Source organism: Musa acuminata, chromosome BXJ3-1 (genome assembly GCF_036884655.1).
Source record: "Musa acuminata AAA Group cultivar baxijiao chromosome BXJ3-1, Cavendish_Baxijiao_AAA, whole genome shotgun sequence".
NCBI lineage: Eukaryota > Viridiplantae > Streptophyta > Magnoliopsida > Zingiberales > Musaceae > Musa > Musa acuminata.
The window spans coordinates 42,532,166-42,559,615 of NC_088349.1; the positions used below are offsets into that span (position 1 = coordinate 42,532,166).

A 27,450-nucleotide genomic window follows, 5' to 3' on the forward strand; every position below is an offset into this window, starting at 1 on the left:
GGACTCCTCATGGCTGTTGTTGAGCATTGCAAACATCCTGAGCTTCCTTGAGTCACACAAGGCATGTCAGAATTTTAATACCTCATCTCCTTCGAATGTGTTTACATGCCATGCATTTAGTATTCATTATCGTCAAGAATTTTTATCCTAATATGTGCAATGTTGTCTCTTTTATAATCCTTGTTGTACGTATCCTATCGATGATAATGTAATAATCTAATTATACTTGAATATCAAATTATTCTATTGTAAAAATTAACTTGCTACAATCAATTAAGGGTAAAAAACTTGATATCAATAGTATTCTGACAAATCCATTATACATATTCAAAGTTTCGTAATGAAATATTTGCTCCTATAAAATTTTAATATAATGTATATGTTTACGGATGAGTGAATTCTATAATTTTAGGGTTTCATCGAATATAGGAAACAATTTGGGTTAACACGATGGATATTAGTGTAATTTTTGAAATGTATTGATTAGATTGGATAAAGTCTTGATAGATCAGTATATGGATAGATTGGATAAAGTCTTGATAGATCAAATCTCATTTTCTGACGTTTATGTTAACAAGAATAAATAAGAATTATGGATATTAAATTATACTTAAATGTAGAGGATGATACAAAAATCCCGAAAACCCTTGCCGGCCTGCGCTGTTCTCTTCTCCTGGCTTATGTAAGCACCGCGTCATCCTACATCCGTATCTAGTGTGAGCCGGGATACCAAAGGACACCTTCCGATTGGTTGTTTTGTGTGGGTCCAACAAAGAGAGTTATGAGGACCTTTCTGGTAGCGCATTCTCTCGTGCGTGGTGAATGGGACGGGACACAGGTGACACACCCCTTCCCCACTCACCCACTTAAAAATGCTCCGACCGGCCGGCCATTCCCATGGCTTCTCCTCGCCCGCTACCCGGAATCCGTCCCCTCTTCGCTCTCTTCCTCTCTCTTCTCTTTCTCGTTTTCCTCCTCCCATGGGCGGCCGGCTCTTCTCCGCTGGAGTCATCCCACCTTTATCGAGTCCTGCACATCCAAGAACGGGAGCGCTTACCGCCCGCCGTCCAGGTGGCCGCCGCCCGTGGCCTTCTCTCCCGCCTCCTCCCATTCCACGTTTCCAGCTTCGAATTCGAGATCGTTTCCAAGGTCGGCAAGTTCTTGATAATGTCTCTTACTAAGACAGACGATCAAAAAATATGAATACGTAGAATTTATTTCCTAAACTTGTTGCAGGACTACGCGTTTCTACATTTCTTGAAAGGTTTGTGTTGAATCGAGGCTTTATGGGTTTGATTCTTGATGTGCTAGATCGTTGGTTCTTGGATTTCTTTAGGAGGGTTAAATTATCTGGTTTCTGCTGAATTGGTTTCCTTCTTCGTCCATTTCCCCGAGTCTTGGGTTCCTTCCTCTCTCTCTTGTCTTTCTCCTAGGCCTCGTCGCATGGACGAATGGCTCTTCTCCGCTGGAGTCCTCCAATCTATATAGAGTCTTGTCGACATCCAAGAACGGAGGCCCTCGCCGCCGTCATCCAGGTGGCCGCCGCCCCTGGCCTCCTCGCCCGCCTCCTCCTTTTTCACGTTTCCAACTTCGAGTTTGAGATGGTTTCCAAGGTCGCCGACGTCTTTATTGCTAATTTCTCTTACCTTAGACAGACGATCAAATAATATGATTCTGTAGAATTTATTGCCCAAACTTGTTATAGGACTACGCGGTTCTGCATTTCTTGAAAGGTTTCTGCTGAATTGGGCTTTTATGGATTTGATTCTTGATGTGCTCTAGTGTGCTAGACCGTTGGTTCTTGGATTACTTTAGGAGAGTTGAATTACCTGAATCTTCAAAGGAGGAAAAAATTGACAAGTGGAAGTATTGGCATCATTGTATAGAGGATCATGGTATGTTATTCAAGAAATTCTTGCATTTCCATGCACTTTGGCAACATCTTCCACATTCAAACATGTACAGAAAATTATTACAAATGTTTGACCACCTTGCTTATTTGCCACTTCTTGTTAAGGGTGGATTACAGGCAGGAATTTGTATCAACTGTTGATCTCCTGTGTAATAATAGTAACTAGTGGCTACATAGTATCTAACAGTGACACTTCTGAATATTACAGTGGATTCAGTTAATAGTTAGATTACTTGGAAGCAAGAATGATGTAGGTCATGTAGCACAATTGTTTGTGTCTACAAGGAAAATTCTATGCATCAGTTTAGAACCTGATGACTGTTGATCATTTTAGTTTTCGTGATTAACATTAGGATGCATTAACATTTTCCAAGAACTAATTGCAATTAACAGAAAATAATTGCAAAGAACATAACTGAAGCTGCTGGATTATTTCCAAGAACTCTCAGGAACCATTTTTGGTAAGTGTAGAGTCGTTCTTATGATGAACTAAGTAATACATCTAAAATCGACCAACACTATATTGTGTTAAATTGAAAATTTGGACTAGCGACAAGATAGACTGATCAATGAAGCAGCAAATGGTATAGATGCATGAAGAACAAAACAAGCCATTGTCTCATCGAAACATCTGAGAATGCAAAATCTAGGACAGATAATGTGCAGATAACCTGAAAAATTCAGGACTCAGTTCGAAGGTTAAATCGACTCTAGCATCAAGGTCATAAAGACAAAAATTAGAAGGATAGAGATTTAAGTAACTGTTGTATATGGTTGGGTTATTTTGGTGCTTAGGTCCTCAAATATTCTTTTAGTAATTGATGAGGAACTTTGTTATTTCAAGTGGATGTAGCTATCATGACCTCGTTGATGCAATTGGAAGAAATGGAAAATTAGTAGCAAATGGTCATATCGAAAAACAATTTTGTTGATGTTAAAGTGCTACTGTTAACTTAATTAAAGGAGTCTACAAGTTAGTAAATATTTTGTGGAGAAAAGCAAAAAAGAAAATTGTTCAATATCCATAAGGGAATTGATTTATAGGAGGTTTTTCAGCAAGATACAAAGGACTGGCTTTTGGCTGATAATTAAATTGGATCTGCACTCTTCATTAGTGTATTTTACTAACTCCTTCGTGATTAGACTATATTAAAAGATCTAACATTTTCTGATGTGTCATGGACAATTGAATCTTGCTAATACTCAATGATTATTCCTTTTAAGTGTTCTGCAAACTCATTTATCTTTAGAAAGAAAATTGGGACATGGGTAAGGGAACTTAACATGTGTAACAAGTTCAAGTAGTTAATTCATGTTTAATATATTCTATTCAGTAATAGGTTCAAACAAGTATAAAAACTTTTGCTAGATGAAGGCGAATATAATATCCAATAGAGATACGTGGCAGATGAATACTTGAAATTTTAGATCGTTTAGTTGCATCTATTTGTTGATTGGAGTATTGTGTCAATCCTCTTTCAAAGTTCTATATTAATCAAGATATCTTTTGTATCTATATGATTGTAGTAATTGTCAACATCCAGATCATTTAAATGTTCAATTTTTTCATCACTGTATTCTCTGCTAAGTGGATAACACTTCACTGGACTTATTTTTAAGGAAACATGTGGTGGAGTAGCATGCTTCATTATTAGCAACCATCCATCATTAAGTACAAAAGGATTCCCAGAAATACTGTAAGTACCATTAATTGTTTTTCATATTTATATTGATTCATTCTTTTGTTCATTGATGGTATAGGTTGGTGATTTTGTAAATTGAAGATTAAAATGCTTATTTGCTTTGTTCTTTTATCAGATTGAACTTCACTGACAAAATATAGAAAAATCCATGAAGAGTATGGTCCTCAATGAAATTGCTAAAGTATAAGATTAGTAAAACAAGGCTAGATTGGTAATATTGTTAATTGGTTACTACATTATTGTTTTGGTCTTCCTCATAAGATGTATGATGGCAACCTCCTTATTTTTGATGGATGCTAATTTTTACTACATTATTATTTTGTTTTTCCTCATAAGATGTGGGAGGGTGACCTTCTTATTCTTGTTGAATGCTAATTTGGCACCAAGTCATCAACCAGGGTGAATAAGTTGGGAGTCAAATTACTTAAATGTAGCTTGGTTGTGTTTTCTGTATGTTCTGCCATTTGTTGTGTTGGATACAGTATGCAGAGGCATTCTTTTGTACTTTGTTGACATTTTTTATTCATTGGGTAAAGATGGAAGGGAGCTTGATTCTTCTATATCTGATTGGTTTTACTTACTGCTTTCCTTGGTCGATGCTGAAAATCCATCTAGTTGGCTTTCTTTCTTCCTTCTAATGGTTCTGTTTGTTAGACTGTGTCCATCAAGATATTGTGTGGGACAACATCTGGATGTCTTGGCCAATAAATTTGTTTCTAATTTATGGAACTCCTTTCCATCAAGATTTATGGATATCGGAATTTTGGTACAGAATTATGCTACTATAAGTTTTTGTATATGGTTTTTCATTTTTTTTTAATTAGTGAAATATGAAAGTATTTAAAAAATACTTCAGATGCTTATCCTGTAATTGTGCCTCCTGGTTTGTGTTCCAATATTGAAATACTCTGTCAATGTTTTAAAAGAATCCAAGGGACAAGTGGTGTGGAACTTTCTGCTGGTCTCCATTGGTACTTAAAACACTGGTGTCTGATACACATATCTTGGGAGAAGACCGGTGGTCTACAGTTGTCATCTCTACCAAAAGTGGGCTCCCTTCCGCATGTTCCTTCGGCTGGTATTTTGGTACAAAGACCTGTTCCGTTGAGTTACTACCAGAATGCTGTTACATCCAGTTGTAAGTTACTTTATTATTTATTTTTTAAGTTGATTTGGCGCTCAATAGCCCCCTTAGTTTGGTCTAGAAGTCTATTAATGTGAGACAGAAGTATCTAATTTCATCTTGATAGCTATTATTTGAAATTCACTTTCTAGTTTTTATATTACTTAAAAGCTACACATAAAGTTGAAACGAGTTTAATCTAGTCTGAAAATCCAAGAAACCAACTTTTGGCATGTGTATGTATGAGAGCTAGCATAAGGACATTTTTTCTTTTAGTTTCGTAAATTTTAGTGAATACTACTACAAATTATTTGAGCATCTTATGTACTTCGGTACATTATTTATCCTCAAAAGAAGAGAAATAAATGGATAGTTTCACTGTTTTTGAACAACATAGCTATTAGTTAAAATAAAATACGAAAGCTGGAACAAAGAGGTAAAATTAACGTGATTATAACCTCCATGAAGTTCCATTCTTTATACCATTCACTTCAGAGCATATAATGGAGGTTCACATTTAAAAATGAAATATATTTTTTTGTTTGATTTTTTTGGATTAAATTTGCTGAACTGAGTGCTAATTTGCTCCACTTTCGGCTTTATACATGGTTGCTTGTCACCATCTATAAGCATATCAGACTCCATAATTTGTTATAATCTAGCCTCATGATATTTGTGCTTTCTATATGTTTCTAACTGAAATTTGGATGGGCCAGAAAATGTTTGTACTAGATGTGGATTCAGCACCTACATAGGTGCAGATGTTACATGTACAATCATGGTGGTTGCCTCCAAGTTCTAACTAACATTTTACAATCATAGAAGTTAAACCTACTGAAACATGTGCTAAGAGATAGTAAATCTGTTAGAATGTCATAGTCCTTAAGTCCATCTAGGTCAATTAGCTATTTTTAGTGATTACATTCTCTAGAATGTTTCTTCATTATGCATCTAGTAAAAAATTGTTTCGCAAAAGAAATGAGGATATGTTTAATAAATCATTAATTTCATGAATAGATTTCTCTCCACTATTAGTTGGGCAGCAGGAAGCGACATTTTCCAAGAATGGCAAGTTTGAGCCATTTGATTTATAGTCATTTCAGTGTCTTTGGACCATGGAGAGTCATCATCTGTTGTATGCTTAAACTCATCTAAAATATATAGTCAGTTACCATGACATATGTTTGTTGCCATTTAGTTCCATTGCTGGTGACCTCTTGACTGCTGACTACCTGGTTATTGACCCCTCCAGCAACTACCTACCAAGTTGTCGGTCATCAACAAATAACTATCCATAACTGTTCGGCCATCAACACGTTGTTAGATCAGTGTTGTCAATCCATTTAAATTGTCAGTTAACTTTTTTTAATGCAAATGGTTCAATTTACTTGAAACACTGAATTCTGTCATATAACAACAAGTTCAATTAGTTTATGGTTATATTTTGTAAATGCTTTCACTTCTCCAGCACTTCCATGGTGCATTGAATGTGTGTGCATGGTGCATTTTAACTGACACATTGCGTGAGCTTTTTACTACTTTGCGCTGCCCTTGTACTCGTTTTACATAATGTTGGCATGCCCTCGTGCTAATATTTGTCCATGATGGTAACATTCTAGTGTGAGTTTGTGTTGCTTGTACTTGCGACCCTTGATTTTGCTAGAACCTTTACGGTGTTTGGATAAATTGGCTAAGATATTGATGCATAGTTTATGATGTGAAATGCCAGCCCTTGGAACTGCCTCGGGTGGCATTCTAGGGGATGACACCCCAGTTGTATGCTATTTATATTTGTTTCTTCCATGTTGTGAACTTTGTTTTTTATTGTGTTAAGATTCATATGCATGGTGGAGTTGGGAAAGATGGGAGAAGGAAATTGATTGGATGGTTCTCCAAGGGGTCAACTTACCACTTGCTTTCAATGGGCAAGAAGCCATTTGGCAAAAAGTTTTTGAGGTACAATACTTTTCTTTTTCTTCTATCAGTGTCCTTTGCTATTAGTTTGTCAAGGTATAATACCTCAATATATGTAACTTTTCTATCAAACATAGAGCAACAAATGATGTTTTGCCTGGACTGGTATGTACATAACAGTCCTGGTGTGTGAACCAGTATGTGGACTGCCCCCGTTTTGGACAGTTCAACCTGCCCATATAAAATGTAAAAAATATGTTTGCACCTTTGCCCTAATCGTGCACGTCATGACCTTGTACATTGTTGCTCTGCACCACCTTTGCCCTAATCGCATCTCAATCACACAGGATACATCATGTGATGTCGCCACTCACCATCTCTGCGCACAGCCACCTAGCGCATACACCTCTTCTCCTCTTCCTCCACTGCCTCCTTTTCTTCCTTCCTTTACTGTGCCTTCGCCTTCTCCTTCATCTTCACTCATACATACCAGTGTACTGGTACCGACCGGTCCAGGTCTGGCTAGGGAATAATATGCATCCAGTATGCACTAGATGACAATCCTTTTTATATAGTTTGAGATGTTAGTTCCTTACGGATGTAACTTTGCATGCTGCTTTTTTGTACAAGACAATATTTTGCTTCTTATCCCTGTACCATAATTTTTAGCTCTCTCATCAGTCCATTGACCATTCAAGACTCTACTAACCATGGTTTGCCGTACCGGACTGTACCGCCCGGTACGGGCGGTACGTACCGGTCCGACATGCTTTCGGTACGCGGACCGCATCTTACCGGTCCGACACTGTAGCAGTACTGTAGCTCGGCACGCCTGAATATACTGCTCGGTACACCTGGGTGTACCGCTCGGTATACCGTACCGTACCGGTACCGAGCCCAGGTCGAAACTCCGGTACGGTACGGTATTGCGAACCTTGTAGTACTAACAATAGGTCAACTATGGAGTACAACTCACAATGAGGAGGTTCCTTTGGTGATTTGACAGTATTTGATACTGGCCGTCAATCTAATGTCAATACCCTGGAGCAAGGTTTTAAATACCGGTTCGTACCGACGTATTGAGCTCCGCTCGGTACAGCACGTACCGTTGGTATGCCAGGGTATACCGATGGTACATCCAAAAACTTAAAAATACCTACACTTACCATGCCTCAGCAATGGTCGAAATCTGGGGCGGTATTGGTCAGTACGCCTCGGTACCAGTCTGTCATGGGCAAAACTGTAAACATGGCTTTTAATGTAATGCTTATGTATGTCCGTGTATTTTGGTTTGTTCATGCGTTGCACAACATGTAGAGGGACAGTCGAAGGCTTAACAACCCCATTTTAGTTGAGTTTGGTGGCCGTTTTAGGCTTGTAAATAAAGGTTGTGTCATGTGGACACTTGTGAGAGATATTTGGTCTATAGTGGACCATTTTGGATCCTTTGTTGTGCGACCGTTCAGAGCTTGTAAAGTCTGTTTGTAATTTGCATTGGCTATGCAAGTGTTTTTCGAAATGTTTGCTTGTGGATCCCGAGTGAGGCGCTTTCTCTAACCCGTTTTCTCTTTTGTAGGTCTTAAGGGACCATTAGATGTTTCGGAGAGGCTGACCTTTGCGGATGGACACGCAACGGTGCCGCACGACTTAGGCAAAACCAGCTAAATCCATGACAGATGGTATCAGAGCGGGACAAGCACTCATAGAAACACTTGACATGCAAACGTGGGGGACTTAGCGGGACTGCATTGAGGGCAGCCCGCACGCGCGACCGTTTAGGGGAAAGCGGGCATGGAGATGTAGGAAAAAAGAGTCGCTAAGAAGAGCGGGCATCTGAGATTGGCATTCAGAGGAATGACCAACCCTTCGTGCAAGAGGCACCACGAGGATAAGCAAGTTGGGAAGAATACGTAGCGGTTATAAAGTTTACGCAGAGTCGAGGTTCGATCAGTTTTTTGTGCACCGTCTCGAATATTCGAAATATTGACCATTCCAAACATATTAGCTCTACGGAAGTTGTTTAAGTTGGGTTTTGCCAAAAGACGTGACGGTAATCAAGTTTGCAAAGAGTGAAGGTTCGATCGGTTTTTTGTGCTCCCTCTCAAAAATTTAAAATATTGACAATTCCCAATATATTTGTCTTCGGGAAGTCGTATATGCTGGGCTTCGTAAGAAAACGTGGCAGTCATAAATTTTGTGCAAAGTCAAGATGTGATAGGTTCTTTGTGCACCATCTCAAAAATTCAAAAAATTAATTATTCCCAAAATATTTACCCTAGGGAAGTCCTATGAGAATGGTTTCACAGAAAAACATGACGGTCATAAAGATTGCGCAAAGTCAAGGTTCAATCGGTTTTTTATGCACCGTTTACAAATTTTATTGACCATTCCCAACATATTTGCCTTAGGGAAGTTGTATAAGCCTGGTTTTGCAAAAAAAATATGACGGTTATAAAGTTTGCTTAAAGTTGAGGTTCGAATATTTTTTTTGCACCATCTCGAAAAGTCAAAATATTGACCATTCCCAACATATTAACCCATGAAAATTTGTACGAGCCAAGTAGGTAGCCCTAGGGAGAAGCAACCATCGCCCCTGCCACAAGTCACCCTCGCACTTGCCATTGAGGGCACGGGAGTACGTGCTGCCCGTGAGGTGCCCTTACACTCAGTCGCTTCTTGTCGCCTATTGCAAGGGTCGCTTCCCTACCTCTTCTCTAGCCGAGAACTATCAATCATTGGGATATTAGCCCTAGGGAAAGTTGTAAAAGTCTGGATTAAAAAAAAATATATTACGGTCATAAAGTTTTTGTAAAGTCGAAGCTCGATTAGTTTTTTGTGCATCATCTCGAAAATTTAAAATACAGACCATTCCCAACACATTTTCTCAAGGGAAGTTGTTAAGCTTAGTTTCACGAAAAATAATGACGGTCATAAAGATTGCCCGAAGCTGAGAATCGATTGTCTTTTGTGGACCCTCTAAAAAATTTACAATATTGACAATTCCCCTTTTATTAGCTTTCGGGAAGTTGTTTAAGCTTAGTTTTGCTCTTGTTCAATCAAACTTCTATTGGGCCTAAGATGTTTAGAGATGTGGAGAGACATGTATAGCAATGCCGAGTGTGTCATTTGGCAAAAACAAGAACTTATATAAGCTTAGTTTCGCAAGAAACATGGCCGTCATAAAGTTTGTGGAATGTCGTGATTCGATCAGTTTTTTGCACAGTCTTGAAAATTCAAAATTTTGATCATTATCAACTTATTTGCCCTAGCAAATTTGTTTGTGCATGGTTTTCATAAAAAATAGTGTCGGTCATAAAGTTTGCGCAAAGTCAAGGTTCAATTGGTTTTCTGCGCACGATCTCACAAATTCAAAATATTGACAATTCCCAGCATATGAGCATTATGGAAGTTGTATAAGCTAGTTTTCGCAAAAAAAAATAGCGGTCATAAAGTTTGTACAAAGTCGAGGTTCGAACAGTTTTTGCGCATCGTCTTGAAAATTCAAAATATTAACCATTCCAAACATATTAGCCCTAAGGAAGTTGTAAAAGCTTGGTGTGAAAAACAAACTTATAGTCATAAATTTTGAATAAAGTCAATGTTGGATCGGTTTTCTATTCACTATCTCGAAAATTAAAAAAATTGATCATTCCAAATATATTTTGTCCATGAGATGTCGTAGGAGCATAGTTTCAGAAAAAAAACGTGATAGTTATAAAGTTTTTGCAATGTCAAGGTTCGATCGATTTTTTGCGCATCATCTCAAAAATTCAAAAAATTAATCACTCCCAACATATTTGCCCTAGGGTAGTCAGTATAAGTATAGTTTGGGAAAAAAATGTGACAGTCATAAACTTTGCGAAAAATCGAAGTTCGATTGTTTTTCGCACACCATCTCGAAAATTCAAAATATTGACCATTCCCAACATATTAGCTCCATGGATGTTGTTTAAGCTTGGTTATGAACAAAATATGACGGTTACAAAGTTTACGCAGAGTCGAGGTTCGATCAGTTTTTTGTGCACCGTCTCGAATATTCGAAATATTGACTATTCCAAACATATTAGCTCTAAGGAAGTTGTTTAAGCTGGGTTTTGCCAAAAGACGTGACGGTAATCAAGTTTGCAAAGAGTGAAGGTTCGATCGGTTTTTTGTGCTCCCTCTCAAAAATTTAAAATATTGACAATTCCCAATATATTTGCCTTCGTGAAGTCGTATATGCTGGGCTTCGTAAGAAACCGTGGTAGTCATAAATTTTGTGCAAAGTCAAGGTGTGATAGGTTCTTTGTGCACCATCTCAAAAATTCAAAAAATTGATCATTCCCAAAATATTTACCCTAGGGAAGTCCTATGAGAATGGTTTCACAGAAAAACATGACGGATATAAAGATTGCGCAAAGTCAAGGTTCAATCGGTTTTTTATGCACCGTCTACAAATTTTATTGACCATTCCTAACATATTTGCCTTAGGGAAGTTGTATAAGCTTGGTTTCGCAAAAAAAATATGACGGTTATAAAGTTTGCTCAAAGTTGAGGTTCGAATATTTTTTTTGCACCATCTCGTAAAGTCAAAATATTGACCTTTCCTAACATATTAACCCAAGAAAATTTGTACGAGCCAAGTAGGTAGCCCTAGGGAGAAGCAACCATCGCCCCTGCCACAAGTCACCCTCGCACTCGCCATTGAGGGCACGGGAGCGTGTGCTGCCCGTGTGGTGCCCTTGCACTCAGTCGCTTCTCGCCGCCTATCGCCAAGGTCGCCTCCCTACCTCTTCTCTAGCCGAGAACTATCAATCATTGGGATATTAGCCCTAGGGAAAGTTGTAAAAGCCTGGATTAAAAAAAAATATATTACGGTTATAAAGTTTTTGCAAAGTCGAAGCTCGATTGGTTTTTTGTACATCATCTCGAAAATTTAAAATACAGACCATTCCCAACACATTTTCCCAAGGGAAGTTGTTAAGCTTAGTTTCACAAAAAAAAATAATGGTCATTAAGATTGCCCGAAGCTGAGAATCGATTGTTTTTTGTGGACCCTCTAAAAAATTTACAATATTGACATTCCCATTTTATTAGCTTTCGGGAAGTTGTTTAAGCTTAGTTTTGCTCTTGTTCAATATTGGGCCTAAGATGTTTAGAGATGTGGAGAGACATTTATAGCAATGCCGAGTGTGTCATTTGGCAAAAACAAGAAGTTGTATAAGCTTAGTTTCGCAAGAAACATGGCCGTCATAAAGTTTGTGCAACGTGGGGATTTGATTGGTTTTTTGCACAGTCTCGAAAATTCAAAAAATTGATCATTATCAACTTATTTGCCCTAGCAAAGTTGTTTTTGCAAGGTTTCATAAAAAATAGTGTCAGTCATAAAGTTTGCGCAAAGTCATGGTTCAGTTAGTTTTCTGCGCACCATCTCAAAAATTCAAAATATTGACAATTCGCAGCATATTAGAATTATGGAAGTTGTTTGAGCCTGGTTTTGCAAAAAAACATGTTAATCAAAAAGTTTGCGCGTAGTCCTGGTTCGGTCGGTTTTGTGAGCAGAAAAAGCTTGGTTCGAATAGTTTTCTATTCACCATAAAGTAACGGTCATAAAGTTTACGCAATGTCTAGAGATGTGGAGAGACATGTATAGCAATGCCGAGTGTGTCATTTGGCAAAAACAAGAACTTATATAAGCTTAGTTTCGCAAGAAACATGGCCGTCATAAAGTTTGTGCAACGTCGAGATTCGATCGGTTTTTTGCACAGTCTCGAAAATTCAAAAAATTGATCATTATCAACATATTTGCCCTAGCAAATTTGTTTGTGCATGGTTTCACAAAAAATAGTGTCAGTCATAATGTTTGCGCAAAGTCAAGGTTCAATTGGTTTTCTACGCAACATCGCAAAAATTTAAAATATTGACAATTCCCAGCATATTAGCATTATGGAAGTTGTATAAGCCAGTTTTCGCAAAAAAAATAACGGTCATAAAGTTTGTACAATGTCGAGGTTCAAATAGTTTTTGCGCATCGTCTTAAAAATTCATAATATTAACCATTCCAAACATATTAGCCTTAAGGAAGTTGTAAAAGCTTGGTTTCAAAAAGAAACTTATAGTCATAAATTTTGAATAAAGTCAATGTTGGATCGGTTTTCTATTCATTACCTCGAAAATACAAAAAAATGATCATTTCAAACATATTTTGTCAATGAGATGTCGTACGAGCATAGTTTTAGAAAAAAAACGTCATAGTTATAAAGTTTTTGCAATGTCGAGGTTCGATCGAGTTTTTACGCATCGTCTCAAAAATTCAAAAAATTGATCACTCCCAACATATTTGCCCTAGGGTAGTCAGTATATGCATAGTTTAGGAAAAAAATGTTACAGTCATAAACTTTGCGAAAAATCGATGTTCGATTGTTTTTCACACACCATATCGAAAATTCAAAATATTGACCATTCCCAATATACTAGCTCCATGGATGTTGTTTAAGCTTGGTTATGCAACAAAATTCGACGGTTATAAAGTTTACGCAGAGTCGAGGTTCGATTAGTTTTTTGTGCACCGTCTCGAATATTCGAAATATTGACCATTCCAAACATATTAGCTCTAGAGAAGTTGTTTAAGCTGGGTTTTGCCAAAAGACGTGACGGTAATCAAGTTTGCAAAGAGTGAAGATTCGATCGGTTTTTTGTGCTCCCTCTCAAAAATATAAAATATTGACAATTCCCAATATATTTGCCTTTGGGAAGTCGTATATGCTGGGCTTTGTAAGAAAACGTGGCAGTCATAAATTTTGTGCAAAATCAAGGTGCGATAGGTTCTTTGTGCACTATCTCAAAAATTCAAAAAATTTATCATTCCAAACATATTTACCCTAGGGAAGTCCTATTAGAATGGTTTCACAGTCAAGGTTCAATAGGTTTTTTATGCACCGTCTACAAATTTTATTGACCATTCCCAACATATTTGCCTTAGGGAAGTTGTATAAGCCTGGTTTCGCAAAAAAAATATGACGGATATAAAGTTTGGTCAAAGTTGAGGTTCGAATATTTTCTTTGCACCATCTCGAAAAGTCAAAATATTGACCATTCCCAACATATTAACCCAAGAAAATTTGTACGAGCCAAGTAGGTAGCCCTAGGGAGAAGCAACCATCGCCCTTGCCACAAGTCACCCTCGCACCCGCCAAAGATGGCGCGGGAGCGAGTGCTGCCCGTGAGGTGCCCTTGCACTCAGTCGCTTCTCGCTGCCTATCGCAAGGGTCGCCTCCCTACCTCTTCTCTAGCCGAGAACTATCAATCATTGGGATACTAGCCATAGGGAAAGTTGTAAAAGCCTGGATTAAAAAAAAAAATATTACGATCATAAATTTTTTGCAAAGTCGAAGCTCGATTGGTATTTTGTGCATTATCTCGAAAATTTAAAATACAGACCATTCCCAACAATTTTCCCAAGGGAAGTTGTTAAGCTTAATTTCACAAAAAAAAATGAGGGTCATAAAGAATGCCCGAAGCTGAGAATCGATTGTTTTTTGTGGACCCTCTAAAAAATTTACAATATTTACAATTCCCCTTTTATATGCTTTCGGAAAGTTGTTTAAGCTTAGATTTGCTCTTGTTCAATCAAACTTCTATTGGGCCTAAGATGTTTAGAGATGTGGAGAGACATGTATAGCAATGCCGAGTGTGACATTTGGCAAAAACAATAAGTTGTTTAAGCTTAGTTTCGCAAAAAACTTGGTCGTCATAAAGTTTGTGCACCGTCGGGATTTGATCGGTTTTTTGCACAGTCTCGAAAATTCAAAAAATTGATCATTATCAATTTATTTGCCCTAGCAAAGTTGTTTGTGCAAGGTTTCACAAAAAATAGTGTCAGTCATAAAGTTTGCGCAAAGTCATGGTTCAATTGGTTTTCTGCGCACAATGTCAAAAATTCAAAATATTGACAATTCCCAGCATATTAGCATTATGGAAGTTGTTTGAGCCTGGTTTTGCCAAAAAACATGTTTATAAAAAAGTTTGCGCATAGTCCAGGTTCGGTCGGTTTTGTGAGCAGAAAAAGCTTGGTTCGAACAGTTTTCTATTCACCATAAAGTAACGGTCATAACGTTTTCATAATGTTTAGCGATATGGAGAGACATGTATAGCAATGCCGAGTGTGTCATTTGGCAAAAACAAGAAGTTATATAAGCTTAGTTTCGCAAGAAACATGGCCGTCATAAAGTTTGTGCAACGTCGGGATTCGATCGGTTTTTTGCACAGTGTCGAAAATTCAAAAAAATTATCATTATCAACTTATTTGCCGTAGCAAATTTGTTTGTGCATGGTTTCACACAAAATAGTGTCAGTCATAAAGTTTGCGCAAAGTCAAGGTTCAATTGGTTTTCTGCGCACCATCTCAAAAATTCAAAATATTGACAATTCCCTGGATATTAGCATTATGGAAGTTGTGTAAGCCAGTTTTCGCAAAAAAAAGTAACGGTCATAAAGTTTGTACAAAGTTGAGGTTCGAATAGTTTTTGCGCATCATCTCGAAAATTCAAAATATTAACCATTCCAAACATATTAGCCCTAAGGAAGTTGTAAAAGCTTGGTTTCAAAAACAAACTTATAGTCATAAATTTGAATAAAGTCAATGTTGGATCGGTTTTCTATTCACTATCTCGAAAATTCAAAAAATTGATCATTCCAAACATATTTTGTCTATGAGATGTCGTAGGAGCATAGTTTCAGAAAAAAAACGTGATATGTATAAAGTTTTTGCAATGTCGAGGTTCGATCGATTTTTTGCGCATCGACTCAAAAATTCAAAAAATTGATCACTCCCAACATATTTGCCCTAGGGTAGTCAGTATAAGCATAGTTTGGGAAAAAAATGTGACAGTCATAAACTTTGCGAAAAATCGAAGTTCGATTGCTTTTCGCACACCATCTCGAAAATTCAAAATATTGACCATTCCCAACATATTAGCTCTATGGATGTTGTTTAAGCTTGGTTATGCAACAAAATTTGACGTTTATAAAGTTTACGTAGAGTCGAGGTTCGATCAGTTTTTTTGTGCACTGTCTCGAATATTCGAAATATTGACCATTCCAAACATATTAGCTCTAGGGAAGTTATTTAAGCTGGGTTTTGCCAATAGACGTGACGGTAATCAAGTTTGCAAAGAGTGAAGGTTCGATCGGTTTTTTGTGCTCCCTCTCAAAAATTTAAAATATTGACAATTCCCAATATATTTGCTTTCGGGAAGTCGTATATGCTGGGCGTCGTATGAAATCGTGGCAGTAATAAATTTTTATGGAAAGTCAAGGTGTGATAGGTTCTTTGTGGACCATATCAAAAATTCAAAAAATTGATCATTCCCAAAATACTTACCCTTGGGAAGTCCTATGAGAATGGTTTCACAGAAAAACATGACGGTCATAAAGATTTCGCAAAGTCAAGGTTTAATCGGTTTTTTATGCACCGTCAACAAATTTTATTGACCATTCCCAACATATTTGCCATAGGGAAGTTGTATAAGCCTGGTTTCGCAAAAAAAATATGACGGTTATAAAGTTTGCTCAAAGTTGAGGTTCGAATATTTTTTTACACCATCTCGAAAAGTCAAAATATTGACCATTCCTAACATATTAACCCAAGAAAATTTGTACGAGCCAAGTAGGTAGCCCTAGGGAGAAGCAGCCATCGCCCCTGCCACAAGTCACCCTCGCACCCGCCATTGATGGCACGGGAGCGCATGCTGCCCGTGAGGTGCCTTTGCACTCAATCGCTTCTCGCCGCCTATCGCAAGGGTCGCCTCCCTACCTCTTCTCTTGCCGAGAACTATCAATCATTTGGATATTAGCCTAAGGGAAAGTTGTAAAAGCCTGGATTAAAAAAAATATATATTACGGTCATAAAGTTTTTGCAAAGACGAAGCTCGATTGGTTTTTTGTGCATCATCTCGAAAATTTAAAATACAGACCATTCCCAAAACATTTTCCCAAGGGAAGTTGTTAAGCTTAGTTTCACAAAAAAAAATGACGGTCATAAAGATTGCCAGAAGCTGGGAATCGATTGTTTTTTGTGGACCCTCTAAAAAATTTATAATATTGACAATTCCCCTTTTATTAGCTTTCGGGAAGTTGTTTAAGCTTCGTTTTGCTATTGTTCAATCAATCTTCTATTGGGCCTAAGAAATTTAGAGATGTGGAGAGACATGTATAGCAATGCCGAGTGTGTCATTTGGCAAAAACAAAAAGTTGTATAAGCTTAGTTTCGCAAGAAACATGGCCGTCATTAAGTTTGTGCAACGTCGGAATTTTATCGGTTTTTTGCACAGTCTCGAAAATTTTAAAAATTGATCATTATCAATTTATTTGCCCTAGCAAAGTTGTTTGTGCAAGGTTTCACAAAAAATAATGTCAGCCATAAAGTTTGCGCAAAGTCATGGTTCAATTGGTTTTCTGCGCACCATCTCAAAAATTTAAAATATTCATAATTCCCAGCATATTAGAATTATGGAAGTTGTTTGAGTCTGGTTTTGCAAAAAAACATGTTAATCAAAAAGTTTGTGCGTAGTCCTAGTTCGGTCGGTTTTGTGAACAGAAAAAGCTTGGTTCGAACAGTTTTCTATTCACCATAAAGTAACGGTCATAAAGTTTTCGCAATGTCTAGAGATATGGAGAGACATGTATAGCAATGCCGAGTGTGTCATTTGGCAAAAACAAGAAGTTATATAAGCTTAGTTTCGCAAGAAACATGGCCATCATAAAGTTTGTGCAACGTCGGAACTTGATCGGTTTTTTGGACAGTCTCGAAAATTCAAAAAATTGATCATTATCAAATTATTTGCCCTCGCAAATTTGTTTGTGCATGGTTTCAAAAAAATAGTGTCAGTCATAAAGTTTGCGCAAAGTCATAGTTCAATTGGTTTTCTGCGCACCATCTCAAAAATTCAAAATATTGACAATTCTCAGCATATTAGCATTATGGAAGTTGTATAAGCCAGTTTTCGCAAAAAAAAGTAATGGTCATAAAGTTTGTACAAAGTCGAGGTTCGAACAGTTTTTGTGCATCGTTTTGAAAATTCAAAATATTAACCATTCCAAACAGATTAGCCCTAAGGAGGCTGTAAAAGCTTGGTTTCAAAAACAAACTTATAGTCATAAATTTTGAATAAAGTCAATGTTAGATCGGTTTTCTATTCACTATCTTGAAAATTCAAAAAATTGATCATTCCAAACATATTTTGTCCATCAGACGTCGTAGGAGCATAGTTTCAGAAAAAAAACGTGATAGTTATAAAGTTTTTGCAATGTCAAGGTTCGATCGATTTTTTGCGCATCATCTCAAAAATTTAAAAAATTAATCACTCCCAACATATTTGCCCTAGGGTAGTCAGTATAAGCATAGTTTGGGAAAAAAATGTGACAGTCATAAACTTTGCGAAAAATCGAAGTTCGATTGTTTTTCGCACACCATCTCGAAAATTCAAAATATTGACCATTCCCAACATATTAGCTCCATGGATGTTGTTTAAGTTTGGTTATGAACAAAATATGACGGTTATAAAGTTTACGCAGAGTCGAGGTTCGATCAGTTTTTTGTGCACCGTCTCGAATATTCGAAATATTGACCATTCCAAACATATTAGCTCTAGGGAAGTTGTTTAAGCTGGGTTTTGCCAAAAGACGTGACGGTAATCAAGTTTGCAAAGAGTGAAGGTTCGATCGGTTTTTTGTGCTCCCTCTCAAAAATTTAAAATATTGACAATTCCCAATATATTTACCTTCGGGATGTCGAATATGCTGGGCTTCGTAAGAAAACATGGCAGTCATAAATTTTGTGCAAAGTCAAGGTGTGATAGGTTCTTTGTACACCATCTCAAAAATTCAAAAAATTCATCATTCCCAAAATATTTACCCTAGGGAAGTCCTATGAGAATGGTTTAGCTGAAAAACATGACGGTCATAAAGATTGCGCAAAGTCAAGGTTCAATCGGTTTTTAATGCACCGTCTACAAATTTTATTGACCATTCCCAACATATTTGCCTTAGGGAAGTTGTATAAGCCTGGTTTTGCAAAAACAATATGACGGTTATAAAGTTTGCTCAAAGCTGAGGTTCGAATATTTTTTTTGTCCCATCTCGAAAAGTTAAAATATTGACCATTCCCAACATATTAACCCAAGAAAATTTGTACGAGCCAAGTAGGTAGCCCAAGGGAGAAGCAACCATCGCCGCTGCCACAAGTCACCCTCGCACTCGCCATTGATGGCACGGGAGCGCGTGCTGCCCGTGAGGTGCCCTTGCACTCAGTCGCTTCTCGCCGCCTATCGCAAGGTTTGCCTCCCTACCTCTTCTCTAATCGAGAACTATCAATCATTGGGATATTAGCCCTAGGGAAAGTTGTAAAAGCCTGGATTAAAAAAAAATATATTACGGTCATAAAGTTTTTGAAAAGTTGAAGCTCGATTGGTTTTTTGTGCATCATCTCGAAAATTTAAAATACAGACCATTCCCAACACATTTTCCCAAGGGAAGTTGTTAAGCTTACTTTCACAAAAAAAAATGACGGTCATAAAGATTGCCCGAAGCTGAGAATCGATTGTTTTTTGTGGACCCTCTAAAAAAATTACAATATTGACAATTCCCCTTTTATTAGCTTTCGGGAAGTCGTTTAAGCTTAGTTTTGCTCTTGTTCAATCAAACTTCTATTGGGCCTAAGATTGTTAGAGATGTGGAGAGACATGTCTAGCAATGCCGAGTGTGTCATTTGGCAAAAACAAGAAGTTGTATAAGCTTAGTTTCGCAAAAAACATGGCCGTCATAAAGTTTGTGCAACGTCGTGATTTGATCGGTTTATTGCACAGTCTCGAAAATTCAAAAAATTGATCATTATCAATTTATTTGCCCTAGCAAAGTTGTTTGTGCAAGGTTTCACAAAAAATAGTGTCAATCATAAAGTTTGCACAAAGTCATGGTTCAATTAGTTTTCTGCGCACCATCTCAAAAATTCAAAATATTGACAATTCCCAGCATATTAGCATTATGGAAGTTGTTTGAGCCTGGTTTTGCAAAAAAACATTTTAATAAAAAAGTTTGCGCATAGTCCAGGTTCGGTCGATTTTGTGAGCAGAAAAAGCTTGGTTCAAACAGTTTTCTATTCGCTATAAAGTAACGGTCATAAAGTTTTCGCAATGTATAGAGATGTGGAGAGACTTGTAAAGCAATGCCGAGTGTGTCATTTGGCAAAAACAAGAAGTTATATAAGCTTTGTTTCGCAAGAAACATGGCCGTCATAAAGTTTGTAGACGTCGGGATTCGATCGGTTTTTTGAACAATCTCGAAAATTAAAAAATTGATCATTATCAACTTATTTGCCCTAGCAAATTTGTTTGTGCATGGTTTCACAAAAAATAGTGTCAGTCTTAAAGTTTGCGCAAAGTCAAGGTTCAATTGGTTTTCTGCGCACCATCTCAAAAATTCAAAATATTGACAATTCCCAGCATATTTGCATTATGGAAGTTGTATAAGCCAGTTTTTGCAAAAAAAAGTAGCGGCTATAAAGTTTGTACAAAGTCGAGGTTTGAACAGTTTTTGAGCATCGTCTTGAAAATTCACAATATTAACCATTCCAAACATATTAGCCCGAAGGAAGTTGTAAAAGCTTGGTTTCAAAAATAAACTTATGGTCATAAATTTGAATAAATTCAATGTTGGATCGGTATTTTATTTATTATCTCGAAAATTCAAAAAATTGATCATTCCAAACATATTTTGTCCATGAGATATCGTACGAGCATAGTTTAAAAAAAAAAACGTAATAGTTATAAAGTTTTTGCAATGTCGAGGTTCGATCGATTTTTTACGTATCGTCTCAAAAATTCAAAAAATTGATCACTCCCAACATATTTGCCCTAGGGTAGTCAGTAGAAGCATAGTTTGGGAAAAAAATGTGACAGTCATAAACTTTGCGAAAAATCGAAGTTCGATTATTTGTCGCATACCATCTCGAAAATTCAAAATATTGACCATTCCCAACATATTAGCTCCATGGATGTTGTTTAAGCTTTGGTTATGCAACAAAATTTGACGGTTATAAAGTTTACGCAGAGTCAAGGTTCGATCAGTTTTTTGTGCACCGTCTCGAATATTCGAAATATTGACCATTCCAAACATATTAGCTCTAGGGAAGTTGTTTAAGCTGGGTTTTGCCAAAATACGTGACGGTAATCAAGTTTGCAAAGTGTGAAGGTTCGATCGGTTTTTTATGCTCCCTCTCAAAAATTTAAAATATTGACAATTCCCAATATATTTGCCTTCGGGAAGTCTTATATGCTGGGCTTCGTAAGAAAACGTGGCAGTCATAAATTTTTGTGGAAAGTCTGGGTGTGATAAGTTCTTTGTGGACCATCTCAAAAATTCAAAAAAATTGATCATTCCCAAAATACTTACCCTTGGGAAGTCCTATGAGAATGGTTTCACAGAAAAACATGACGGTCATAAAGATTGCGCAAAGTCAGGGTTCAATCGGTTTTTTATGCACTGTCTACAAATTTTATTTACCATTCCCAACATATTTGCTTTAGGGAAGTTGTATAAGCTTGGTTTCGCAAAAAAAATATGACGGTTATAAAGTTTGCTCAAAGTTGAGGTTCGAATTTTTTTTTTACACCATCTCGAAAAGTCAAAATATTGGTCATTCCCAACATATTAACCCAAGAAAATTTGTACGAGCCAAGTAGGTAGCCCAAGGGAGAAGCAACCATCTCCCTTGCCACAAGTCACCCTCGAACCCGCCATTGATGGCACGGGAGCGCGTGCTGCCCGAGAGGTGCCCTTGCACTCAGTCGCTATTCGCCGCCTATCGCAAGGGTCGCCTCCCTACCTCTTCGCTAGCCGAGAACTATCAATCATTGGGATATTTGCCCTAGGGAAAGTTGTAAAAGCCTGGATTAAAAAAAAATATATTACGGTCATAAAGTTTTTGCAAAGTCGAAGCTCGATTGGTTTTTTGTTCATCATCTCGAAAATTTAAAATACAGACCATTCCCAACACATTTTCCCAAGGGAAGTTGTTAAGCTTACTTTCACAAAAAAAAATGACGGTCATAAAGATTGCCCGAAGCTGAGAATCGATTGTTTTTTGTGGACCCTCTAAAAAATTTGCAATATTGACAATTCCCCTTTTATTAGCTTTCGGGAAGTTGTTTAAGCTTAGTTTTGCTCTTGTTCAATCAAACTTTATTGGGCCTAAGATGTTTAGAGATGTGGAGAGACATGTCTAGCATTGCCGAGTGTGTCATTTGGCAAAAACAATAAGTTGTTTAAGCTTAGTTTCGTAAAAAACTTGGCCGTCATAAAGTTTGTGCACCGTCTGGATTTGATCGGTTTTTTGCACAGTCTCGAAAATTGAAAAAATTGATCATTATCAATTTATTTGCCCTAGCAAAGTTGTTTGTGCAAGGTTTCACAAAAAATAGTGTCAGTCATAAAATTTGCGCAAAGTCATGGTTCAATTGGTTTTCTGCGTACAACGTCAAAAATTCAAAATATTGACAATTCCCAGCATATTAGCATTATGGAAGTTGTTTGAGCCTGGTTTTGCCAAAAAAACATGTTTATAAAAAAGTTTGCGCATAGTCCAGGTTCGGTCAGTTTTGTGAGCAGAAAAAGCTTGGTTCGAACAGTTTTCTATTCACCATAGAGTAACGGTCATAAAGTTTTCGTAATGTATAGAGATGTGGAGAGACATGTATAGCAATGCCGAGTGTGTCAATTGGCAAAAACAAGAAGTTATATAAGCTTAGTTTCGCAAGAAACATGGCCGTCATAAAGTTTGTGCAACGTCGGGATTCGATCGGTTTTTTGCACAGTGTCGAAAAGTCAAAAAAATGATCATTATCAACTTATTTGCCGTAGCAAATTTGTTTGTGCATGGTTTCACAAAAAATAGTGTCAGTCATAAAGTTTACGCAAAGTCAAGGTTCAATTGGTTTTCTGCGCACCATCTCAAAAATTCAAAATATTGACAATTCCCTGCATATTAGCATTATGGAAGTTGTATAAGCCAGTTTTCGCAAAAAAAAGTAACGGTCATAAAGTTTGTACAAAGTTTAGGTTCGAATAGTTTTTGCGCATCATCTTGAAAATTCAAAATATTAGTCATTCCAAATATATTAGCCCTAAGGAAGTTGTAAAAGCTTGGTTTCAAAAACACACTTATAGTCATAAATTTGAATAAAGTCAATGTTGGATCGGTTTTCTATTCACTATCTCGAAAATTCAAAAAATTGATCATTCCAAACATATTTTGTCCATGAGATGTCGTAGGAGCATAGTTTCAGAAAAAAAACGTGATAGTTATAAAGTTTTTGCAATGTCGAGGTTCGATCGATTTTTTGCGCATCGACTAAAAAATTCAAAAAATTGATCACTCCCAACATATTTGCCCTAGGGTAGTCAGTATAAGCATAGTTTGGGAAAAAAATGTGACAGCCATAAATTTTGCGAAAAATCGAAGTTCGATTGCTTTTCGCACACCATCTCGAAAATTCAAAATATTGACCATTCCCAACATATTAGCTCTATGGATGTTGTATAAGCTTGGTTATGCAACAAAATTTGATGGTTATAAAGTTTACGCAGAGTCGAGGTTCGATCAGTTTTTTTGTGCCCTGTCTCGAATATTCGAAATATTGACCATTCCAAACATATTAGCTCTAGAGAAGTTGTTTATGCTGGGTTTTGCCAAAAGACGTGACGGTAATAAAGTTTGCAAAAAGTGAAGGTTCGATCGGTTTTTTGTGCTCCCTCTCAAAAATTTAAAATATTGACAATTCCCAATATATTTGCCTTCGGGAAGTCGTATATGCTGGGCTTCGTAAGAAAACGTGGCGGTCATAAATTTTGTGCAAAGTCAAGGTTTGATAGGTTCTTTGTGCACTTTCTCAAAAATTCAAAAAATTGATCATTCCCAACATATTTACCCTAGGGAAGTCCTATGAGAATGGTTTCACAGAAAAACGTGACGGACAAAGATTGCTCAAAGTCAAGGTTTAATCGGTTTTTTATGCACTGTCTACAAATTTTATTGACCATTCACAACATATTTGCCTTAGGGAAGTTGTATAAGCCTGGTTTCGCAAAAACAATATGACGGTTATAAAGTTTGCTCAAAGTTGAGGTTCGAATATTTTCTTTGCACCATCTCGAAAAGTCAAAATATTAACCATTCCCAACATATTAACTCAAGAAAATTTGTACGAGCCAAAGAGGTAGCCTTAGGGAGAAGCAACCATCGACCTTGCCACAAGTCACCCTCGCACCCGCCATAGATGGCGCGGGAGCGCATGCTGCCCGTGAGGTGCCCTTGTACTCAGTCGCTTCTCGCCGCCTATCGCAAGTGCCGCCTCCCTACGTCTTCTCTAGCCGAGAACTATCAATTATTGGAATATTAGCCCTAGGGAAAGTTGTAAAAGCCTGGATTAAAAAAAAATATATTATGGTCGTAAAGTTTTTTGCAAAGTCGAAACTCGATTGGTTTTTTGTGCATCATCTCGAAAATTTAAAATACAGACCATTCCCAACACATTTTCCCAAGGGAAGTTGTTAAGCTTAGTTTCACAAAAAAAAATGACGGTCATAAAGATTGCCCGAAGATGAGAATCGATTGTTTTTTGTGGACCGTCTAAAAAATTTACAATATTGACAATTCCTCCTTTTTTAGCTTTCGGGAAGTTGTTTAAGCTTAGTTTTGCTCTTGTTCAATCAAACTTCTATTGGGCCTAAGATGTTTAGAGATATGAGGTGACATGTATAGCAATGCCGAGTGTGTCATTTGGCAATAACAAGAAGTTGTAAAAGCTTAGTTTCGCAAGAAACATGGCCGTCATAAAGTTTGTGCAACGTTGAGATTTGATCGGTTTTTTGCACAGTCTCGAAAATTCGAAAAATTGATCATTATCAATTTATTTGCCCTAGCAAAGTTGTTTGTGCAAGGTTTCACAAAAATTAGTGTCAGTCATAAAGTTTGCGCAAAGTCATGGTTCAATTGGTTTTCTGCGCACCATCTCAAAAATTCAAAATATTGACAATTCCCAGCATATTAACATTATGGAAGTTGTTTGAGCCTGGTTTTGCAAAAAAACATGTTAATAAAAAAGTTTACGCATAGTCCAGGTTCCGTCAGTTTTGTGAGCAGAAAAAGCTTCGTTCGAACATTTTTCTATTCACCATAAAGTAACGGTCATAAAGTTTTCGCAATGTCTAGAGATGTGGAGAGACATGTATAGCAATGCCGAGTGTGTCATTTGGCAATAACAAGAATTTATATAAGCTTTGTTTCGCAGGAAACATGGCCGTCTTAAAGTTTGTGCAACGTCGGGATTCGATTGGTTTTTTTGCAAAGTCTTGAAAATTCAAAAAATTGATAATTATCAACTTATTTGCCCAAAAAAATTTGTTTGTGCATGGTTTCACAAAAAATAGTGTCAGTCATAAAGTTTGCGCAAAGTTAAGGTTCAATTGGTTTTCTGCGCACCATCTCAAAAATTCAAAATATTGGCAATTCCCAGCATATTAGCATTATGGAAGTTGTTTCAGCCTGGTTTTGCAAAAAAATCATGTTAATAAAAAAGTTTACGAATAGTCCAGGTTCGGTCGGTTTTGTGAGCAGAAAAAGCTTGGATCGAACAGTTTTCTATTCACCATTAAGTAACGGTCATAAAGTTTTCGCAATGTTTAGAGTTGTGACGAGACATGTATAGCAATGCCGAGTGTTTCATTTGGCAAAAACAAGAAGTTATATAAGCTTAGTTTCGCAAGAAACATTGTCGTCATAAAGTTTGTGCAACGTCGAGATTCGATCGGTTTTTTGCACTGTCTCAAAAATTCAAAACATTGATCATTATCAACTTATTTGGCCTAGCAAATTTGTTTGTGCATGGTTTCACAAAAAATAGTGTCAGTCAAAAAGTTTGCGCAAAGTCAAGGTTCAATTGGTTTTCTGCGTACAATCTCAAAAATTCAAAATATTGACAATTCCCAGCATATTAGCATTATGGAAGTTGTATAAGCCAGTTTTCGCAAAAAAAAGTAATGGTCATAAAGTTTGTACAAAGCCGAGGTTCGAACAGTTTTTGCGTATCGTCTTGAAAATTCAAAATATTAACCATTCCAAACATATTAGCCCTAAGGAAGTTGTAAAAGCTTGGTTTAAAAAACAAACTTATAGTCATAAATTTTGAATAAAATCAATATTGGATCGGTTTTCTATTCACTATCTCGAAAATTCAAAAAATTGATCATTCCAAACATATTTTATCCATGAGATGTCGTAGGAGCATAGTTTAAAAAATAAAACGTGATAGTTATAAAGTTTTTGCAATGTCGAGGTTCGATCGATTTTTTGCGCATCGTCTCAAAAATTCAAAAAATTGATCACTCCCAACATATTTGTCCTAGGGTAGTCAGTATAAGCATAGTTTGGGAAAAAAATGTGACAGTCATAAACTTTGCGAAAAATCGAAGTTCGATTGTTTTTCGCACATTATCTCGAAAATTCAAAATATTGACCATTTCCAACATATTAGCTCCATGGATGTTGTTTAAGCTTGGTTATGCAACAAAATTGGATGGTTATAAATTTACGCAGAGTTGAGGTTCGATCAGTTTTTTATGCACCGTCTCGAATATTCGAAATATTGACCATTCCAAACATATTAGCAATAGGGAAGTTGTTTAAGCTGGGTTTTACCAAAAGACATGACGGTAATCAAGTTTGCAAAGAGTGAAGTTTGCATAGTTGTTTATTTGTGCTCCCTCTCAAAAATATAAAATATTGACAATTCCCAATATATTTGCCTTCGAGAAGTCGTATATGCTTGGCTTCGTAAGAAAACGTGGCAGTCATAAATTTTTGTGGAAAGTCAAGGTGTGATTGGTTCTTTGTGGACCTTCTCAAAAATTCAAAAAATTGATCATTCCCAAAATACTTACCCTTGGAAAGTCCTATTAGAATGGTTTCACAGAAAAACATGACGGTCATAAAGATTGTGCAAAGTCAAGGTTCAATCGGTTTTTTATGCACCGTCTACAAATTTTATGACCATTCCCAACATATTTGCCTTAGGGAAGTTGTATAAATCATGTTTCGCAAAAAAATATGACGGTTATAAAGTTTGCTCATAGTTGAGGTTCGAATATTTTTTTTACACCATCTCGAAAAGTTAAAATATTGACCATTCCCAACATATTAACCCAAGAAAATTTGTACGAGCCAAGTAGGTAGCCCTTGGGAGAAGCAACCATTGCCCCTGCCACAACTCACCCTCGCACCCGCCAAAGATGGCACGGGAGCGCGTGCTGCCCGTGAGGTGCCCTTGCACTCAGTCGCTTCTCGCCGCCTATCGCAAGGGTCGCCTCCCTACCTCTTCTCTAGCCGAGAACTATCAATCATTGGGATATTAGCCCTAGGGAAAGTTGTAAAAGCCTGGATTAAAAAAAATATATTACGGTCATAAAGTTTTTGCAAAGTCGAAGCTCGATTGTTTTTTTTGCATTATCTCGAAAATTTAAAATGCAGACCATTCCCAACACATTTTCCCAAGGGAAGTTTTTAAGCTTAGTTTCACAAAAAAAAATGACGGTCATAAAGATTGCCTGAAGTTGAGAATCGATTGTTTTTTGTGGACCCTCTAAAAAATTTACAATATTGAAAATTTCCATTTTATTAGCTTTCGGGAAGTTGTTTAAACTTAGTTTTGCTCTTGTTCAATCAAACTTCTATTGGGCCTACGATGTTTAGAGATGTGGAGAGGCATGTA

General features: G+C 37.0%; 1 protein-coding gene across 7 annotated transcripts in view; it reads left to right on the forward strand.

Annotated features, from left to right (window-relative positions):
- The first annotated feature begins 830 nt into the window (after positions 1 to 830).
- Positions 831 to 27,450, forward strand: part of LOC135629618 (alpha-N-acetylglucosaminidase-like) — a 61,699-nt gene continuing 35,079 nt past the window's right edge. For 2 of the 7 annotated variants that reach the window (XM_065137233.1, XM_065137239.1), the window contains exons 1-4: positions 831 to 1,149; positions 3,533 to 3,609; positions 4,542 to 4,753; positions 6,573 to 6,694. In XM_065137233.1, coding sequence (XP_064993305.1) covers positions 4,736 to 4,753; positions 6,573 to 6,694 — 140 coding nt within the window. In that variant the 5' untranslated portion in view covers positions 831 to 1,149; positions 3,533 to 3,609; positions 4,542 to 4,735. Of the gene's footprint in view, positions 1,150 to 1,236; positions 1,265 to 1,705; positions 1,896 to 3,532; positions 3,610 to 4,541; positions 4,754 to 6,572; positions 6,695 to 27,450 lie in introns of all 7 variants that reach the window. The other 5 variants (XM_065137234.1, XM_065137237.1, XM_065137238.1 and 2 more) reach the window with 5 other exon arrangements.